The 19,850-nt window shown below is 41.3% G+C and overlaps 1 protein-coding gene across 5 annotated transcripts in view; it reads left to right on the top strand.

The window, feature by feature from the left end:
* Positions 1 to 19,850, top strand: part of rptor (regulatory associated protein of MTOR, complex 1) — a 298,884-nt gene that overhangs the window by 64,344 nt on the left and 214,690 nt on the right. For all 5 annotated transcript variants that reach the window (XM_079553276.1, XM_079553279.1, XM_079553277.1 and 2 more), the window contains exon 5: positions 15,121 to 15,279. In XM_079553276.1, coding sequence (XP_079409402.1) covers positions 15,121 to 15,279 — 159 coding nt within the window. The remainder of the gene's footprint in view (positions 1 to 15,120; positions 15,280 to 19,850) is intronic.

Here is a 19,850-nt window from a genome sequence, read left to right as displayed (position 1 = left end):
CACATAGGCATTGGGCGAAGTGTCTTGCCCAAGGACACGACAGTCTGCACCTGCAGAAGCCGGGATTCGAACCCCCGACCGTCCAATCATGAGACGACCCGCTCTACTATCTGCGCCACTGTCGCCCCATATAAGACTTATGCACTATTACTGTAGTTGTGAGTCATGGAGCTTTGATTTTCTAAATGCCAACGAAAATCCAGACCAACATGGCAATAGGAGTTGAAGTGCATAGATACAGACGGCATCTCGTCATAGAAGGGGGCGTGGCTTCGCCGAGGGGGAAAATAGAATCTTTAGAGAAACACAATTTTTCACTCTTTTAAGCCATTTTCTGGTGGAATATGAACTTATTTATCACATAAAGTCAAGTGTGAATTGGGCCCATATGGATTTTTCTCACAGCAGATTGTTCAGTACAAGTGAAAAAACGGCAGTTGTAGCTCGTGCTAGCTAACCGCTAGCATTAGCCCGATGCTAACATGTAGCATCAAGTTAGCATTCTCCGTTTTTTATGTATTAATGGGCTGTTGAACCACTTTGCTCCTCTCCATGTCTTTGTATCATTATTTAGTAGAAAACTATGTTCATAATTCAGCATTTGTTAAAAAGTTTAGATTTTTCTCCAAATTGTTTTCCCCCTTAACTGTTTTCAAACATGACCATATATGGACGATTCCAGAGATACTGTCTGTATCTATATGACACATTAGACACTATTTTTTGTTAAAACATAGTTAACACAATTGTATATAAACATTTTTTACCCAGCTTTCTTTTGTCCGACCATTTTTTTGATGTTTATAGTTTTACTTCCTTTTTGGACAGGAAGTGACCTAGATAGACGCAAACAATTTTAAACTGTTGCCGTGCCGACCGTGTTATGTCAATGAGAAATGAGTCAAACTGCTGGGGAACTTTACCTCTATCTATGTCACTTTCTGTCAGTAGTTTAAGAAAATCTACTCAAAATAACTTTTCTGCCCAACATTTCTTCATTAAATTGCTGCTTTACTGAAATAAAAGGATTATTGTTACTTGAAACTGATGTTATATATTTGAATAAGCCATATTTTCAAAAGTATTAACACTTAATGCACTTAAAAAATAGTGTTTGGCTACATGTGTTTTTCTTCTTCTTGGAAATGAGCAGCACACAAGGTGAGGAGAGAGTAAGGGGCGTAGGTGAGGGCAGAGGGGCAAAAGCAGGTTTTACCACTGCCTTACCTTCTTATGGGGAAAAAGTCATGTAGAATTGCTCACTGGGGCTTTAACATCCTGAATGCATTACTCATTCTTTCAATAACTTTGCACATATTTGACGTTTTGTAACATACAATGTCAGTGAAACCCATTCAATTTCCGTGCACGCAAAATGCCTGGTTTCTGCCTCTGGGGTGAAGTCATGCTTTGCAGTGGAGGCAATTTGATCAATTAGCGGCTGGACTTTGGAGTGTTCTGGAGTGTTTTGAGCTCTTGAGGAGACGGGCTGAATATAGGTTTACTCTAACAGGTTTGAATGAAACAAACACATGAAACATCATTTAAACACAAAGTTGATTTGGCTAATTTGTTCCCTATATTTTAGTGCTGGACGTTTGGAGAATACACTTCTTTGAGATGACAAATGGAGTGTTTCTCTGGATGTACACCTGCGTCCTCCTGTGCACAATAAAATCGAGCTGAAAGGTGTTATTGGCTCCTGCCGCTGTCTGCCCTGTTGTCATTATCACCGGTGGCAGTCCGCTGTCAGTCTGTCTCTCCTCTGACCTGAGAGGCTCAAAATATGTCACCATTGACGTCATACCTCTGCATAATGCCCCCCACACTCGCACATTGTTTTGGATGGGCTTTCACGAGCAATGGAATAGGCCTGGCTTAATGCTGTAGCAAAAAAGGATGATAAGATTTATGCCGCCTTCCGTTTTATAAGCCCAGAACAGGCTGCGAAAACTTTGTCTTGCTTTCCGAAAGCCAATAAGAAAATGTGGAAGTTACCTTAAATAAGAAAGGACTCGGAAAAGGACAATTAACAACTAGAGCTCTGATCTCAAGGGAAGGATTTGACCTGGTTGTGCATTGAAAAGAAAAGTATAGTGTCCAGATCGACCGAAAAATTTGTAAAAATCCCTAAAGTTCACCATTTGGCTGGGGTTCGCAGCAACTGTCTGCATTAGTTCACATTCTCAATTCTCAGTGGAGTCTCAAATACACTTTTTTATATTAACAATGTTACGTCATCAAAAACATACTGAGAGATGTTTTATTTTATTATCTCATGTTTCAGTAATGCTATTTATTCAGGCTCTCCTTCTTCCCTTCTTAAAACGCCAGTCCTCACGCCGATATACGCCACATTAGGGGTGGCAATACCTCACAACTCGATACGATACGCGATACATGACTCACGATTAGGGCTAAGATATATAGCTATTGTATTGATATCAAGATATAAACATTCAAAATATTAATGAAAAAGAAGATATGAACGATGTAGATTTTCATCAATAAAACGTCACTCTTTTGAATTATTATGTTATTATTTCTCTGAAAAATGCTTAGTTTTCACCTAACCCATAGTTATGTCGTATCAATATTGAGATATCTGGCATGAATATCGACATGTGAAATTTTGTCCATATCGTTCAGCCTCACGATTACGATAACCTTACGATATGCCAATACCACGATAATCGATATAGTGAATAAAAACATTACCATTTACTTCACATTCATAATTTTTTAACATACTACATATTATTCATGATTTACATATGTCTTCATGTTCATTGTGCCCCTTTTTCTTAAATGAATAGGTGAATGCATGATCTCCGGCTTACTCAATGAAAATGGGTCATCGATCTGTCAGTGGCATCACTTTATTTACATTTAAATTAAAAAAGGAATAAATCAACCACAAATTAATCTAGTTTATGATTATAAAAACTGTCATTAAAAGTCATCAATCTGTGTGACAGTGTTTGGTCCAAGTGCTGCCCTCTACAGTTCGGACTGAATTCCTGATCATTATGAGCCTCTATTAACTGTGAAAGCAGTGGAGCACAGCTACCTCCTGAATATGCATGACACCGGTCATTAATATGCAGCATGACATCAAAATTCTCGATATTGCTATAGAAAAGTGTCGTATCGTTCCGCAAAATATCACGATACATCACAAACTCGATATCCTCCTTCACCAAACTTTATCTGATCTTGTCAAACTTCCTTTTTTCTTTAGCATGTTTGTATATTTCTATCCCTGTTTGCCTAACAAGGCTAAGTAAAGTAGTTTTAAAAGTCTGAATAAGGCATATTATAGGATCTTTAAGTGATCTCTGTGAAAAAGTGATTTGAGCCACAAGTTCTTCAGTTTTCCACTCACACTGACTCAAAGTTGTGCTGACTCCTTTTATTGTTACCATGTTTTAAAATATTGATTTTGCCTGTTGCCTGGCGAGACACGTGGATCAGACTCTTGCGTTGTTCACATGTTGCGGCTGCCGGGTCCACACGATAGAGATACAAAGGTTAGCTCTCCTCATCTCTTTGACGGCTGTCTAACTCAACATGCCCTTTGATATTTGAGTTTTTATCTTCCAGCTCACACAAGCTTCTCTTTCAAAGCATGTCAGATGAAAGGTATGCATTTATTAAGCTGCCTTGTCATTGCTGTGTTACTTGTAAGCCGTAACAACATTTCTTGTCTTCTAAGTTTGTAAGAAATGTCCATAAATAAGCAGCATTCGTAGCTATTAGGTATCGCTTCATGCGTTGATTTAGAGCCAAGCCTGTGACGCTTGGAAAGGCTTTTTACGGCATCCTCGGGCGTTTTAATTGCGTCTTAAATGCTAAGTGTAGTTTGAAAAGGTTGGCGGTGCACGGGGAGTGACACGGTGATGAATGGCACCGAACATGCCTTTTAACAAGAGTTTAGTTCCTGCGGCCTTGATGGATGTGACGGAGGTAGTTTACGGGGCCAGGCCTGCGCTAAACAAGAGGCAAGACTTAAGAGCCAATTTGGGGCTTGTCTGTTTGGGCAAGGCGGCCTCCGAATGCTGTTTCATCACTTTTGTTTATAATGGGAAAAGAAAATGGGGGAAACATGATGAAGTGTTGGTATCCAGCAGTTGTCAAACTCTGGCTCCTACAGGTGTTACTGCGGCTCTACTATAGTTCTGGCGTTATTTGGAGACATAGTTTGAGTCATGTCTTGTCCTGCTTTGTGTGGTTTACTCTTACTTTTAATCTGGTTTAGCTCTTGTTTACGACTGGTTCAGATCTTACTTTGATGTGAATGTTTGTGAACCACTGTCTGTACATCAGGGATTGCTGAAGATTACTGGAATTAAACAGAAGAACCAGACTCTATGTTGAGATGTTTGAGAAACAAAAAACAAAAAAAGTCTTTCATACCACAATCAATATTTGTGAAACTCAACAGAGAGTTACTGAACATAATTATTTATCAGGCCAATTAGCCAAAAAAGCTGTACCTACTGCTATAAAAGTAATAAAACCAAAATCGCTACATCCGGGTTAGCGGAGATAAATGCTGACGGCGCAGCAGGTACGCTAACCCCGGAAGTACCGACTTTAGTAAATATTACTTTTTTAGCAGTAGGTGCGGCATTTTTAGCTAATGAGTGTGAAAAATAAGTAGGTTCAGTAACTCTCCGTTGAGTTTTAGAAATGTTGATGGTTGTTTTAAGGAGTTTTTAATGTTTTTTTCTCGCATGTTTGCCGATCTGCTAGGACCTGGAAGCGGAAATCGTGACGCCACATTAAACAAACGTATATGTATTTGTAGACTTTTGTTGCATCCGTTTGTTGTCTGGATACACCTATTCTTCAGCCAGTGTCTCAGGGCAAACCGGCCAGGAGGAGAATCAATTCGTAGAACTTTATTTTTTCCCGTAAAGGAACTTCATTTGATTTTTTGTTGTTAAGTTAAAAGAATGGGAAGCCCATGCCATGATGCCATCTTTAATGTCCGTTTAAATGTTTGGGCACAAACGAGGACATGGCCCGTTTGGTTTTCAGAACCAGGGAGTTCATTCCGCTCAGGGAGCCAAACCATCCCAGGAGGTAAAGGTGTGGGTGGACCGGATAAAACTGTTACACAACACCTGAAGACTTGCCTTGTTGATCGGCAGGGAAGGAAGTACAAATGCTGTTGACACTTCTTGACGATGCGGTGTTGCTTTTAGAGTTCAGTTTATGGTTAACAATTGCCCCTAAATATTTGCATTCCTCCACTCTCTCAATAATCGGGCCAAGTAAATAAAGTAGATGACCATTTCTTTGGTTTTGGAGAGGTTCGGATTCATGTGTTTTTCCTTGCACCAGTCAGAAAAGTCTTTATTTCTGACATGATACTGTATGTTCGAGTTGCCACAACAATTTATATTGAATTATAATGGCTGTACAATGTTCATAAAAGTTGGGAGATATTGCAAGAAATAGAAGAAAGAAATCCAACTTTTTTCATCCATGTCTTGTCTCAAGTTTTTTTTTCTTCATTAAAGCAGTACTAAGTAACTCTTGCCCCTAGAGGCCATAAGCGCAACTGCAGGTGTCGTAGCAAGTTACGATTTTTTAACTTAATTGTCTTGAAGAGTAAATACTATGCTGACAGGAAAGGCGAAGAGAGAGAGGGATATTGTACATCCAATTATACAATGGAAATATTTTTTTTCACTCAAACTTGGCTGTAAATACTGTTTAAAGTGACGTTAGCCCGCATGTTAGCTTCTTCTTGGTGATCCTATCAGTGTGTATTGGTTGCTCCGGTCCGGTGGCTGTCAAGTTGCAAACATGGTTTTCTGGCCAGAGACACCAGGGGGAGATGAAAGACCCTCCAATCATCCCATAAACACTTGTATTACCCCCACAGGGATTACGAAAAGGATTTATTAAGGTATACACGTTACTTAGTACTGCTTTAAAACAAATAACTACATCTTTTAACGCATGAACACAGACACAATAGGCCTCTGCGTGAACAAAAAATACAAGTGTTCCGCCCCAAAGTTTCCCTTTAAGTGCGAGCTCCCCTCCAAAAACACAGTCATTTACACAGACAACATGTATAAACCCAGAAACTGCACAAGCTTTGTTTTCCATCATCCCATATTTGGATGAAGTACTTGACTTTATTCTTTTGCACGGTGCATATTTTGAGACGGATGCTGAGGGCAAAGACTAAACTTGAAAGTTTGTTTGTGTTGCCTTGTGGTCTTACGACAGCAGAGATGAAAATTACATCTGCGCCAGAGGTCAGCTATATCCTTGTCAATCACAACAAAGATTCAATACAATATGTGGCAAAACTATCCCAAGTAATTCATGATCAAAGGGACCTCTTTCTGAATCTCTTTAATGTTGGCAATGCAAACAAGTGACAGGACAAAAATCGATAATGGATTTTGTTCAGAAAACTGCCATGATTTGTCCTATTTCCTTGTATTACCTGTAATTTCTTAGTTATTACAGCTTTAGAATCCACTGTATTTCCATCCGATCGCCACTCTATTACTGTGTGGCCAGTAATGCAAAACTATTCCCTCCTGGCTCATAATGAATACTTTCCATAACAGACGAAACCCAGATTTGTCAGGTGTCTCCCTCATAAATATGAAACTGCCCTTATCAGCTTGAGCCTCTTGTATTTACTGCCCTGAATGTAAATGAACAGATTTGCTAAAACACCAGTGGGATTTACGGGAAATTACAGCTACAAGCAGGTAAACACTCGTCGCACCTGTCTGCTCTCCTGCCTCCGTCGTAAATATCCTCCCGAAAGACTGCTACACATCAAGCCGCCTCCGATTTCACACCATATAAGAGCGTCAACCGCGGCACCTGATATCATTTAGGTGAGTGCCAGGCCTTCTCAATGCAGCAGACACCGACTCTTATCCAGTTATTACAAAATTCAATCAAGCCGTCCCGTAGCACTGCTCTCCTACGGTTATTCAGACTCATCCGGTTGTTGATGGAGCTTTTCCGTCATGTTTAATGCGACAGGCGATGAACAGGCGATCATTTCCGGCACGCAAAGGGACAATGGGACTATGGATAGGAGTAGACGCAGCTACATGACAAATGGTTTGCATTGTTTCAGTAATCCGACATATTTAATCCTTTTCACTCTCACGATGCCAGCCCACACTCCGGTGTACGTCGAACGGAGATGGACAAACTCTCTTCCCCATGTTAAAGGAATAGTTCACCGTTTTTACATACTGAGATATGTTCTTACCTGAGCTTAGACGAGTTGATACGTACCTGTCTGGTCTTTGTGGGTGCCCGTGGAAGAGCTTGGTCGCTTCTAACTTCACTCCGTTTGGAGCTGTAGGAATACATTGGGAGAGGCCAGTGCCAAAAACATCGTTGGTCTTTTTGCGTGACTGAGGGCACACAGTTCTTCCATACTGTGATATGTTCTTACCTGAGCTTAGACGAGTTGATACGTACCTGTCTGGTCTTTGTGCATGCCCTTGGAAGAGCGTGGTAGCTTCCAACTTCACCCCGTTTGGAGCTATAGGGATACAATGGGAGAGGCCAAATGCAAACAACATCTTTCGTCTTTTTGCGTAACTGAGGGCACGCACAAAGACCAGACAGGTACGCATCAACTCGTCTAAGCTCAGGTAAGAACATATCTCAGTATGGAAAAACTGTGAACTATTCCTTTAACCAAGTTTCTTTGTGCATTTTCATTGAGGTACAAAAGGCAGACTTGAGCCCTCTGTTGGTCTTTATAGCATTTTATAATATCAATCTAGAGCGGGTTAGGCAGGTTTGCGTAGTGGAAGACGGATTTTCTTCACTGTCAAAACACCAAGGGCCGAACCTCACGATTATAGCCCAAAGTAAAGCACGTTTTTCTGCAAATGCCAGTGTTGTGCATCATATATGACCTAATGTGGTGTTTTGCCCGGGAAATTTGAAAATACTGACAGCATTTTCAGCATTTTTTGGAGAACTTTAACACATTGAGTGCCAAAAACGAAAGCATTTAAATTACGAAACACTCTAATACACCTTATGTGTGATTTTGGTAGCTCTGTGATGAACAGCAGTGAAATAGATGACGATCAAAAACTTGTGAAAAGTCAAGATCTTGACATATATGTATTATTGCGTGTCTTTTCTTTTCTTCTTTTAGTCCGAGGGGGCATAGTGTTGCGTAGCAAACAGCTGTAGAGGCGAAACTTCTCTCTCGCTCTCTGGAGCATGTTTGACAAAGTAGAGCGGCTTCTCATGGACCGAAACAGTTGAGATTTCTACATTTTTCTGAGTTTTTAAATGGTTACAATCGGTCCAAGGATGGCCGAGAAACATCCTGTTAAAGTCTTCAATCTGAGAACCAGGCTGTTTAAATGCACATGCCATAAAAAAAAAAAAAGCGATCGATAACACGCAGTGTTTCAAAATGTGTCAACAATGTTGTCTGATTGGCCCCTGAGTATCGTGATACGTATCGGATCGTGACAAAAGTGGATCTCAGCCCTGGCATTTAGCTTCTTCCTATAACATTAGTGCCTGTCTAGAGAGGAGAGATGAGTTAATCAGAAAGGAGAGTGTTTCATAAAGAACGAAATATCTCTAGTTTCTAGAAAAAAAATCAATGATTTTGATCCAAGCTATAGCCTCTGTTTAGCTTAGATTTCTCAGGAACCGAGACTCGTAGAATTCAACTGTTTTCACCTATGGAGAGCTTAGAGTCTCACCTTTCAAACGATTTCATTTCTCAAAATCATCTTGGGGGCCAGAGGTTCTGTGCTGGAGGGCGGGATTTAAGTAGTTGTGAAAGCCTAAATTTTGTCTGATAAAGGATCTTTAAGAATCATGACTGAAATCCTCAGACTGAGCAGAACTTAAACAATTACGGGTTTGTTTTTAATGAGGATTAGCCTAAAAAGGTCAAAAGGTCAGTTTATCATATATAGCTCATACCCTTCAACGCTTTTGTTAAATAGGACTAACTCGGTGGGTTTTTGGACTTTATAAAATACTGGGATATCATGAACCGTATATTTCCAATAACCGCTTTGTTGTAATTTCTTAACTTAGAAGTGCCATACACATTTTTTCATCGCTTTTTGTCGTTATGAGTCATTACCCACTTCTACATATTGAAGGACACGATCATCAATGAAATCCAACTGGTGCGATTGTTTGGACTTGATAATTAACCTGGCTGGATAGGTATTTAAAAGTGCTTTCATTAAAAAAGAGCTTTCACTTTAATGTGACTTTAATGTGTGAAGTTTGTATTTCAGCCACAGCATTCATGAATGTTCCTATTTCTTTATTATTTGGCTCAAAAGGACCCAGGCCATGGTCATCTTCAAAGCATTTGGTCGAGTGGATTTGATAGTTTTTTGTTGCAATAGTATGATGATTAGTCATTGGCTATAGCATTGCCTAAGCTCAAATATGTTGGTTGAATAGACATTTTTACTCATAAGTTATGACTCAGTTTCTGTCAATGAAACCATATCCTTTCTGAAGAGGTTTGGAATAAAACGCCTGACAGGAACAGAAGAGGTCATGCCTTTTGAGATGCCTTTCTGTATTAAGCATCTGCGTAGGAGGGAGGAATCCATTTTAGACCAAAAAACTAAGAATGGTAAAATGAAGAATGGAGCCGATCAGTAACTCTCAAACTTTTCACCTCGAAGACCACAATACACTGCGTTCCAAATTATTATGCAAATTGGATTTTTGTGTCAAAAAGGTAAAAAAAAAACAATAATAATAATGAAACTCATGGATGGTATCGTGTCTTGGGGCTCTATGAATCACTGACATTAATCTAGGAGACCTGGGATGAGTAGTTGTCGGGTTAAGCCCAGTTAAGGGAAAAACTACTGAAAAAGGGTGTTCCACTTTATTATGCAGATCATCATTTTCAAGCAATATGGGAAAGAAAATGGGACTTTCTGCTGATGAAAAGCATGAAATAGTTGAATGCCTTGGTGTAGGTATGAAAACTTTCGATATTTCATGAAAGATTAAGTGTAATCATCGTACTGATAAGAGATTTGTGGATGATTCAGAGCACACTCCGTTTTGTGCAGATAAAGGCACAATATGGACGGTTTCTGCCAGACAAACACATCAGATTATGAGAACAGATGCCACAAAGCAGCATACAGGTATTTGAAGCTGCTGGTGCCTCTGGAGTCCCCCAAACATCAAGGTGTAGGACCCTCCAGAGGCTGCAGTTGTGCATAATCCTTCTATCCGGGCCTCCCCTAAACGGTTAATTGAATGTTCATGAACAGAAACGGCTGCAACGGGCTCAGAAATACATGAGGACTCATTTTCAAAGAGTCTTGTTCACTGGATGGTCACCTCAATGGAGTAGTGAATGGTTGGTGAATGACCACAATGTCCCAACAAGGCTGTGACGTCAGTAAGGAGGTGGCAGAGTCATGTTTTGGGCCAGTTTCATGGTGAGAGAGCTGGTCGGCCCCATTAGGCCCTTTTAGGCTCCCTGAAGGTGTGGAGTATCAGACCAAGATGGCGGTGTGCCATCCGTATTGCGACAACGTATTTGTCACATTTTTTAAGTGTTTTTGTAGTGTTTTGCTGCTTTTTCAACGGGATACCAGCGGAAAAATACTGTATATAACTCTGCCCAGTTCAACACTCTAAGCCTTGCTTAGTCCTGGCTTAGTCCCAGTTTTGTTCTAGTTTAGTCCAGGTTAAGTCGAGGTTTAGTCCTGTTTTTGTCCTGGCCTAGTCCTGGTTTACTGATGGTTTAGTCGAGGTTTAGTCCTAGTTTAGTCCTGGCTTAGTCCCGGTTTAGCCCAGGTTTTAGTCCAGGTTTAGTTGTATTTCAGTAATTCCGCAGCCGTTTTGAACAATATAAAAAGTGTTTCACAGCCCAGAGATGGGACTTTCTCTTTCTGTTCATCTGGGCTGGAGTTTACTGCTCTGCAGTCAGAGATAGAGGGAGGGGAGAGCACATGCAGCTGGTCATCTCACGGTCGGGACCAAAGTTCGTATCCAAGGTTTGGGTCTGGACGGGTTGGCGCGTGGGTCCGGATCCGGACTAAGGTTTGGCGTTTAGTGACCTCTGTACTACACAATTTATTTCACAGCTGTATTAAATAGACCTTCAAATGAAGAAAAAATGGTTATATTTGTTTGTGTCTTCCTGCGATATGGATATTTTGCTAACTGCGACTATTGAGGGCTTTTTTTTTAAATACCGGTAGATTGCACGTGCTCTTAGGTCCTAATCCAAAATCTGTTGTGAATGGGCCAAACCCCTTCATGTCACCCGTTGCCCTAACTGTTGGGCTTCCAGGACGGTGTGTGAGCTTGGACTGTGGCTATTGGGGTGACTGGAGGTGCTGAGCAGGAGGCAGCCTGTTTGCTTATGTAACATGAGGCCTTGGTGAGTGTGAGGATGATTCAGAGCTCGAACCGCTCCATGGCTGTTGCATAACAAGCTGACACCTCTCTGTCCCTCCATCCACACACACGCGGCAGCATCTCCACTTGATCAAGGAGAACACACTACAAATGCACGCGGCCCTGGGCTGTACTCGAGTACTTCTGCACGGTAGAGCACGTGCGAAATAACTTTGCTTTTGAGGGAAACTTTGCGACATGCTAGTGTTGCAGAAGTTGTATTTCTGCCGTGAACTGAGTGTCTCCCAAAACAACTCCTTTAACAATCACCAAAACAGATAATAAACAACTGTGGTTGATCTCAAAGTCCATAGTGATCATATACTTTGTCTCATTTTTGATGATTCTCATTTGGTTTCTATGCCATTATGCGATATCATCTGCATACACTCTTAGACGTCTTCATCCAAAGGGTTTTTAATCCTGTCTACATTCAGATACTGCTATTTTGTTTTAGGGTTGAACCATGATAAAGATAGTAGAGCGGCTTTTTTAGTGATCGAAGGGGCGGCAGTTCGAAACCCGCAGGTGACCACTGTTGTTGTGTCCTTGGGCAAGACACTTCACCCACCTGGCCCCCAGTGTGCATACACTGGTGTATGAATGGGTGAGTGGTTCATTGATTGAAAGCACTTTGAGTGCTTACAGGGACTAGATGGGGTTTTAAAATGTTAAGATTATCTATTTTATTTTCCTCCCCTACATGTTCCAGCAGTGTCCTAATGTGTAGAATGAGGCCAGACCTGTTCACCACAACTGCCACTAAAAGCCACAAAAGTTGTTAATTTGGATCCAAAGTACTGTCACACACAAGCTTATAATATAGAAACTGCAGTTGTGTGTAAGACCTGAGGTGGCAGTAGCGAGTATAAAAATGACAAGTTGCATAGTCCCTTTTAAGCGGTAAAGGCGTTATATACAGTAAATGTGACCATTTACCATTTTATTTACAAGTCTGTCTCCACTCTGTCTTCTTTCACTCAATATTTTCCCGTCTATAACAAATAATCGTTTTTTTATTAGATTATACTGTATCTGGTAGATTATTGATTCCTTTTATATGTTGCTCTTTTAATAAAAAGAAAACCATATTATCACTGTATACATTTCAACAGCTCTGGAGTGTTTCGCTCATGCTTCACATCATGTTTTCAGTTTTGTAACGTTTTGAGATGTAGAACACAATCTGCTCTCTGTATTGACTATTTGATTTAGCTCAGCTCCTAATCTTTAATGATCCGTGGCCCTGCTGGACGTTGCGAGTGGTGAACACGTTACAAAATAAGTCTTTCAGCTCCTCGTGACTCCTCTCTGTCCGTTCTGTGTTTAGCCTCTGCAATTGTTCTCATGGAGACACGTGGTAAATGAAGTGTGGTGCGAAGTCACACGGTCGATTTACTGCAGAACTGACTCCAGTTCACAGTTAATGTTAATCTTTAAGATGCTAGTTACTTGTAACATCCTCTTTTGTAGAAGGACTCTATTCTCTGAAGAGACTTGGATTTTATTTTTCCTCCAAGGACCCCTAGGCATTAGTTGCTGTGTGATGCTGAAGTCATTGCAATGCCACAATTTCATCATTGAATAAGATGAATGTGCACTGTTTAGTCTTTGAGGGAAAGCAATACTCTCTGGATTAATATTGTATCACTAGATGTTTTTTGTACAGCATGTTTATTTGATTAGTGAATATTAAAACCATGCGGATATGATGATTTTCCTGATATTAAAGCCACACTGTGTACAAGCCTGTTTCCCCACTGAACTGAAGGGAGCGTCAAACTGGGTCCTTTTCAAACACAAACTTAAAGACTTTTGGTAACACTTTATATTAAGGTGTGCTTGTTTAATATTAATAAGATATTAATAAGCATTAGTAACATGCCTATATGCAGTTATAAACATATTAATAAGCTGCTTATTTCACTATTAGCAAAATTATGGTCTTCTAGTTATGTAAGGATTTAAACACGGCTCTGAGTTGTTTAATCCGCTTATACCATGGTCCCACAAACGTAACATTTATAATAAATATTTGTTTCATTTACTAAAGTCACTAAATATGCCAGACCACCGGGACTATTTTATGTGGGTTATTAGCCGGTCACTGAAGGCTCGTCTCAGAGCGAGTCATTCTCCGCAGCTATTACGAGGATCTCAGTCAGGCGCAACGAAACAACATAAGCACACGCTGCATCGCCAGAATCACAACACAACAGGACTAACCCGGCACTTTTCCGTGGAAGTAAACACCGATGTGCGGCACTCGTGGGCAGGAGTTATTTAACGTTTACGCTGTTTAACCTGAAGCTAGCTCAACCAGCTCAACTGTTTATGGAAACAGCTGCGGTGGAGTCGCTTACACCTGAGTCCCACGAACTGAAACTTTTATGATTGACTTTACTAGTCCAGCCAAATATGTTTAAATGCAGGATCATTTTATGTATGCCTGAAAATGATGAATAATGCCTTAACCGTTTTCAATAGAAATGTAAAGCTCATATTTTATTAACAGTAGGCTAACCTAGCTGCTCACTCTCCTCTACTTCCCATTTATCAAACATTTTGTTTTGGCCAAAAACGTTGAAATTAAACAAAATCCATCTCATACGTTCCTATCAGTCACTAATTACATGTTTATCTGATTCAGCTGTGTCATGCGTTGCTATGGCGACGCCCACAGCGGAGTGATATCCCAGTGATTTAACTACCGGACTACGTGTGCGGTTATACGAAAATAATGCACGCTTGTTAGCACCCACCAGCCAATCAGAATCGAGTCTTCACCCAGACCATGGTATAAATGCTTTTAAACATTTAATAAGTAGTTAGTAAGCTACTTATTACAGGAAGAATATGCTTCTAAAGATATGAATAAGCCGCTTATTAAACTATTATCGATACACTGTTAATAGGCCACTAAGAATATGATTAAAGATATTAATAAGCTGCTTATTACACGATTGTCTAAGCTCAAGTTAATAGGCCACTAACGAGATGCTTGTAAATGTGTTAATAAACTGCTTATTACGCTATTTTATAATATAAGCAAATTATAAGCATGCGTTACCGACTCTTTAATCAGAGGTCAGAAATGTGACCAGTGTTTATATTGTGTTGTACTGTATTATTATGATGTGTGTTTTAACTCTGTAATTTTTGTTTTTTGTGTAAAGGCCCAACTAGGGACGGACTTTGAGACTTAGTGTGAGACTTGAGATTTAAATCGGTTAGGTCCTCATCCAAATCCATTCTTTGATTACTCAATGCAGAAATAGCACTTCCTGTGTCTGGCTTATTAGGAGCATGTCCAAAATGTTGCCATTAAATGAAAATATTTGCCGAATGATTGTTGTTTGTGTCCACTAGTTGGAGGGTTGCCGGGTCAAACCTCTGACTTTCCAAACTGAGCGTTCATGGTACATGTTGCCAATAACAGGAGGGGTATGCAGCACAAAAACTTAGTAAATCACTGTGCGACTGGTTCACTGTGGCCGAACTTAACAAAAATAAACCGAAACATAGGAATTAATCTTCAATGTTTCTGAATGCATTACACGGATACAGCATTATTATTTCATGTCAGACATTGTGTTGCTCGTCCAGCGCTGTAGGATCACACCGCCGCTGGTTTATCTCGGCCATAAATGTTAAATGGTGTTTTTCCTGGCTGTTTTTCTTCAGGCGCGGTACAAGCAGAGCCTGGACCCCACGGTGGACGAGGTGAAGAAGCTGTGCACGTCTTTGAGAAGAAACGCCAAAGAGGAGCGAGTCCTGTTCCACTACAACGGCCACGGAGTCCCCCGCCCCACAGTCAACGGAGAGATCTGGGTCTTCAACAAGGTACGGACTGGATTTAGATTAGATATTAATTATTTCGAAAAAGTGCATTATAACATGGATTGCATCGACATTGTTGTATAGATTTCCAAATGCCACTCAGAGTTGGACGCTAAATTGATTCATATGGTTTACTGTTGACCGTGCTCTTAAAAAAACTAGATGGCCATTTTATACTCACTACTGCCACCTCTGGTAATGCGTGTAACTGTACCTTCTATATTAAGCTCGTGCATGACGGCAATTCGGATCCGAAGTAACAACTTTTGGAGTGACAGTGCAGGATTTTAGAGGCAGTTGTGGTGAACAGGTCAGGGCTCATTCTACACATTAGGACAGGGGTCCTCAAACTACGGCTTGTGGGCCAAATCCAGCCCGCAAGATGATTTAATCCGGCCCCCGACTTGTAAAGCACAAATCCCTGAGTATGTCAAAAAAAAAAAAAAAAGTCTCTAGCCCATTCCTTTGCGGAGTTAGGATATTTTAACTAAATAACCAGTTTACTTTGTCACCGGTTCTGTTCATTACTTTTATGGACAGAACTTCTAGGCGCAGCCAGGGGCCGGAGGGTGTCCGGTTTGGGAGCCTCAGAGTCTCATCTCTGCTGTTTGCGGATGATGTTGTTCTGTTGGCTTCAACGAACCAGGACCTTCAGCACGCGCTGGGGCGGTTTGCAGCCGAGTGTGTAGCGGCAGGGATGAGGATCAGCACCTCCAAATCTGAGGCCATGGTTCTCCACCGGAAAAAGGTGGTTTCCCCTCTACAGGTCGGTGGGGAGTCCTTACCTCAAGTGGAGGAGTTCAAGTATCTCGGGGTCTCGTTCACGAGTGAGGGACGGATGGAGCGTGAGATCGACAGACGGATCGGTGCGGCGTCAGCAGTGATGCGGTCGCTGTATCGGTCTGTCGTGGTGAAGAGGGAGCTGAGTCGGAGGGCAAAGCTCTCGATTTACCGATCGATCTACGTTCCCACCCTCACCTATGGTCATGAGATTTGGGTAATGACCGAAAAGACAAGATCGCGACTACAAGCGGCCAAAATGAGTTTCCTTCGCAGGGTGGCTGGGCGCACCCTTCGAGATCGGGTGAGGAGCTCAGTTACCCGGGAGGAGCTCGGAGTAGAGTCGCTGCTCCTTCACGTCGAAAGGAGCCAGCTGAGGTGGCTAGGGCATCTGTTCCGGATGCCTGCTGGTCGCCTCCCCGGGAGGTGTTCCAGGCATGTCCTAGTGGGACAAGGCCTCGTGGAAGGCCCAGGACACGGTGGTGGAACTATGTCTCCGAGCTGGCCTGGTGTCGCCTCGGGGTCCCCCCAGAACAGCTGGAGGAGGTGTGCGTGGACTGGGAAGTTTGGGCATCTCTGCTGAGACTGCTGCCCCCGCGACCCGGCCCCGGATAAAGCGGAAGAAAATGGATGGATGGATGGAACCAGTTTATTCATTCCAGCCACTAGGGGGCAATTTGAATAAATAAAAAATAATTTGTGGAAGGCCCAGGGCACGCTGGTGGGACTATGTCTCCGAGCTGGCCTGGTGTCACCTCAGGGTCCCCCCAGAACAGCTGGAGGAGGTGTGCGTGGATCGGGAAGTCTGGGCATCTCTGCTGAGACTGCTTCCCCCGCGACCCGTCCCCAGATAAAGCGGAAGAAAATGGATGGATGGATGGAAAAAATAATTCCACATGAGGGCACTTGCATAAGAGATCAGAATATAAACACATTATAGCCATGTGGTAAATGAAGCTTACCACAGAGTGTGGAGAGAATAATGACTACAGTACTTTGAGAAACTTGTGACCCAGGCTTGTAAAGCACAATACAAGTGCAAGAAGATATTACTTTGGTCACAATACATAATGATGTTTTATTTGAAAATAAATGTAGTGGTTTTGCAAACCACTACAGTGAAACAAATATGTGCCTGAATCAAGCGTTGATCTTGTGGATATAGTAGTGGGGACGACTGTGAGGCACCATGAGGCATTTTGGTCTGGGTCATACAATTCTATGTTATAGCCAACCCGGTCCGCCCCCCCATCAGTCAGGAACAATAATGTGGCCCCCAGAGAAAAAAGTCTGAGGACCCCTGCATTAGGATATTACTGGAACATGTAGGGGGAGGAAAATACATAATTTTTACATTTTTAAACCCCAGACCCAGAAAAAAACCCATGATATCGGCAGCTATTTCTTCATGTTTCACTAAAAGCTAATGGGAGAATTATTTACGAGACAGAAAGCTTTAATTTCAACCAAACAGATCATGTTTTGGCTGGCATTACTCTTTTACTTAGTCCCTCATTTAGTCACATCCAGACTTTTGAAAAGTGATTGTTGGATTTTATATGGAAAAATCTGCCTAGTCATTTATATGCCCACCACGACTGTGACAGCGATAAAAAGTACGGTTATGGTTCCCCGATCTTGGGCCTGTCTCTATGAAATTGAAATAATAATACGACTTGTATATTGTTGTCATTTTAATCCCACCAACCACTTTGCTTTTTTCCTATTGGGACTTTTCAAATAGTACAGCTGCTCCCGTCTTCGGCCCTCAGGCCCAAACTCAATCCAAACTGGCTTGTACACTTTCACCGTCTTGTAAAACAGACATAAAATCTCAAACTGTTCATTGCCCCGTCCCGTAAGTAAGCACCCACTCACAATGATCCACAGCAGCTGTCTGGACCGCCCCGACACCTCCACGTCCTCACTGCACCCCTGGGCCCTGTCCCATCTACTCGCTCCTCACGTTATATTCTGGATACGTACTCCTTGTCCCGTAAAGTGAAGCAGCTCTAAAATGGGAGCTCAAGGGGGATTTGCCGGGTGGCGAGTCGGACCAGATTTCTATTAAATATCGGATGAAATACTTTTGCTGTTCTCCCCCTTCAGTACAAATCTCGGTACGATTTGGTACTTTTTGTTCTAGCTGACTCTTCCCCTCCCCTCTGCACCTCTACACAAGACTTGACAGATGACCCATTAATAATTTAAGAAGACTTCATCAAAGTGAAGTATCCAAACAACACACTCAGGCAGTGCAATCTATGACAACTCGGTTTGTTATTTTTAATTTAACAAAACCAACATAACAGAAACAGGTGGGAATGTTGCAAATACACATGGGTACAATAAAATAAAATATACTCATAATAATAAAGAGAACAGAGCCCAAATCACTTGAGATTGTCCAACATCATGATGACTGGTTGCCAGATCTTGAAATAAACAGTAGATGTATTAAAAAAAGTGGGTTTGTCTGACTTCCAACACATCAGTATCATCTTCCAGGCCAATATTGTACAAGTTGATAGAACTTGTATCTCAGTTTTTAAAGGGACTATACAGAGTTTAAAAATGTCAAAATTATGTATTTTCCTGCCCCTACATGTTCCAACAATGTCCTAATGTGTAGAATGAGCTCAGACCTGTTCACCACAACTGCCTCTAAAATCCTGTCACTCAAAAGGTGTTAATTCGGGTCTGAAGTGCCGTCATGCACGAGCTTAATATAGAAGGTGCAGTTACACATACGACCTGAGGTGGCAGTACTGAGTATAAAATGGCTAACTTGCATCTAGCCCCTTTAAGGGGAGTACATTCCACCAATGACCTTATTGATGAAGTCAAATATGCTACACTGAAATGGTTGTGATTTATGGCAATGACAGAAAGATGTGATAATGTTCTCTCAACCGATAAACATTTGACACATATCCAAAACATTCTGATAAATCTTTTTTAATTTGCTCAACAGAAATAAGTTATATCAAAGCCAACTCTAGAGTTACAGGTTTCTGTACTTGACTCGTGGATATATTTGGAGGAATTTTAAAGGCCAGTTTTAACATTGGTGCTTTGAATGAATGTACTGGGGCCACAATGATGCCAGGTCGGAAGGTCGGGGGTTCGAATCCCTCCTGCTGAAGGTGCACACTTCACCCACCTTGCCCTCAGTGTCTGCGTGCATTGGTGTGTGAATGAGAGTGTGAATGGGCGATTGGATCCTTGCTGTAAAGAGTGCTATATACAGGTGCTCGTCATATACTTAGACTATCATGAAAATGTGCTTTTACTTCTGTTGTTCAACTTAAACTGTGAAACTAATATATGATAGACTCATTAAATGCAGTGAGATATGCAGCCTTTATTATTATTTTTTTTATCATTTTGATTATTATGGCTCACAGCTTGTAAAAACCTCAAATTAGAAATCTTAAAAAATGTTTTTAATCAAAATTATAGCAAACAAAGGCTTGACATATGTCACTTTGCCTGTAATGAGTCTATATTGTTAGTTTCACATTATAAGTTGAATTACAGAAATAAATGAACCACTGTTCTGCTGCTAAAAGTGACAGCGGTGACTGTTACTGTCCATGAAGGCAGAAACCGTGTTTAACATGATGGTCATGGGCCAAATGCAGTCTGTAAATAGTTTATATTGTTGTTTATATAACCTAGCGTAGTTTTAGTGTTACTATGAACGTTGCTGCTGAAAATGCAAAACATTTAATTAGAGAGAACAAATTGGACCTTTTTAGTAGGTCAAGTTTATTTATAAAGCACTTTTACAA

The sequence above is a fragment of the Gobius niger genome (assembly GCF_951799975.1).
Source record: "Gobius niger genome assembly, chromosome: 3".
Classification (NCBI taxonomy): Eukaryota; Metazoa; Chordata; class Actinopteri; order Gobiiformes; family Gobiidae; genus Gobius; species Gobius niger.
Note: the sequence above shows the minus strand (reverse complement) of the source record. Positions and strands in the feature narration are given on the sequence as shown.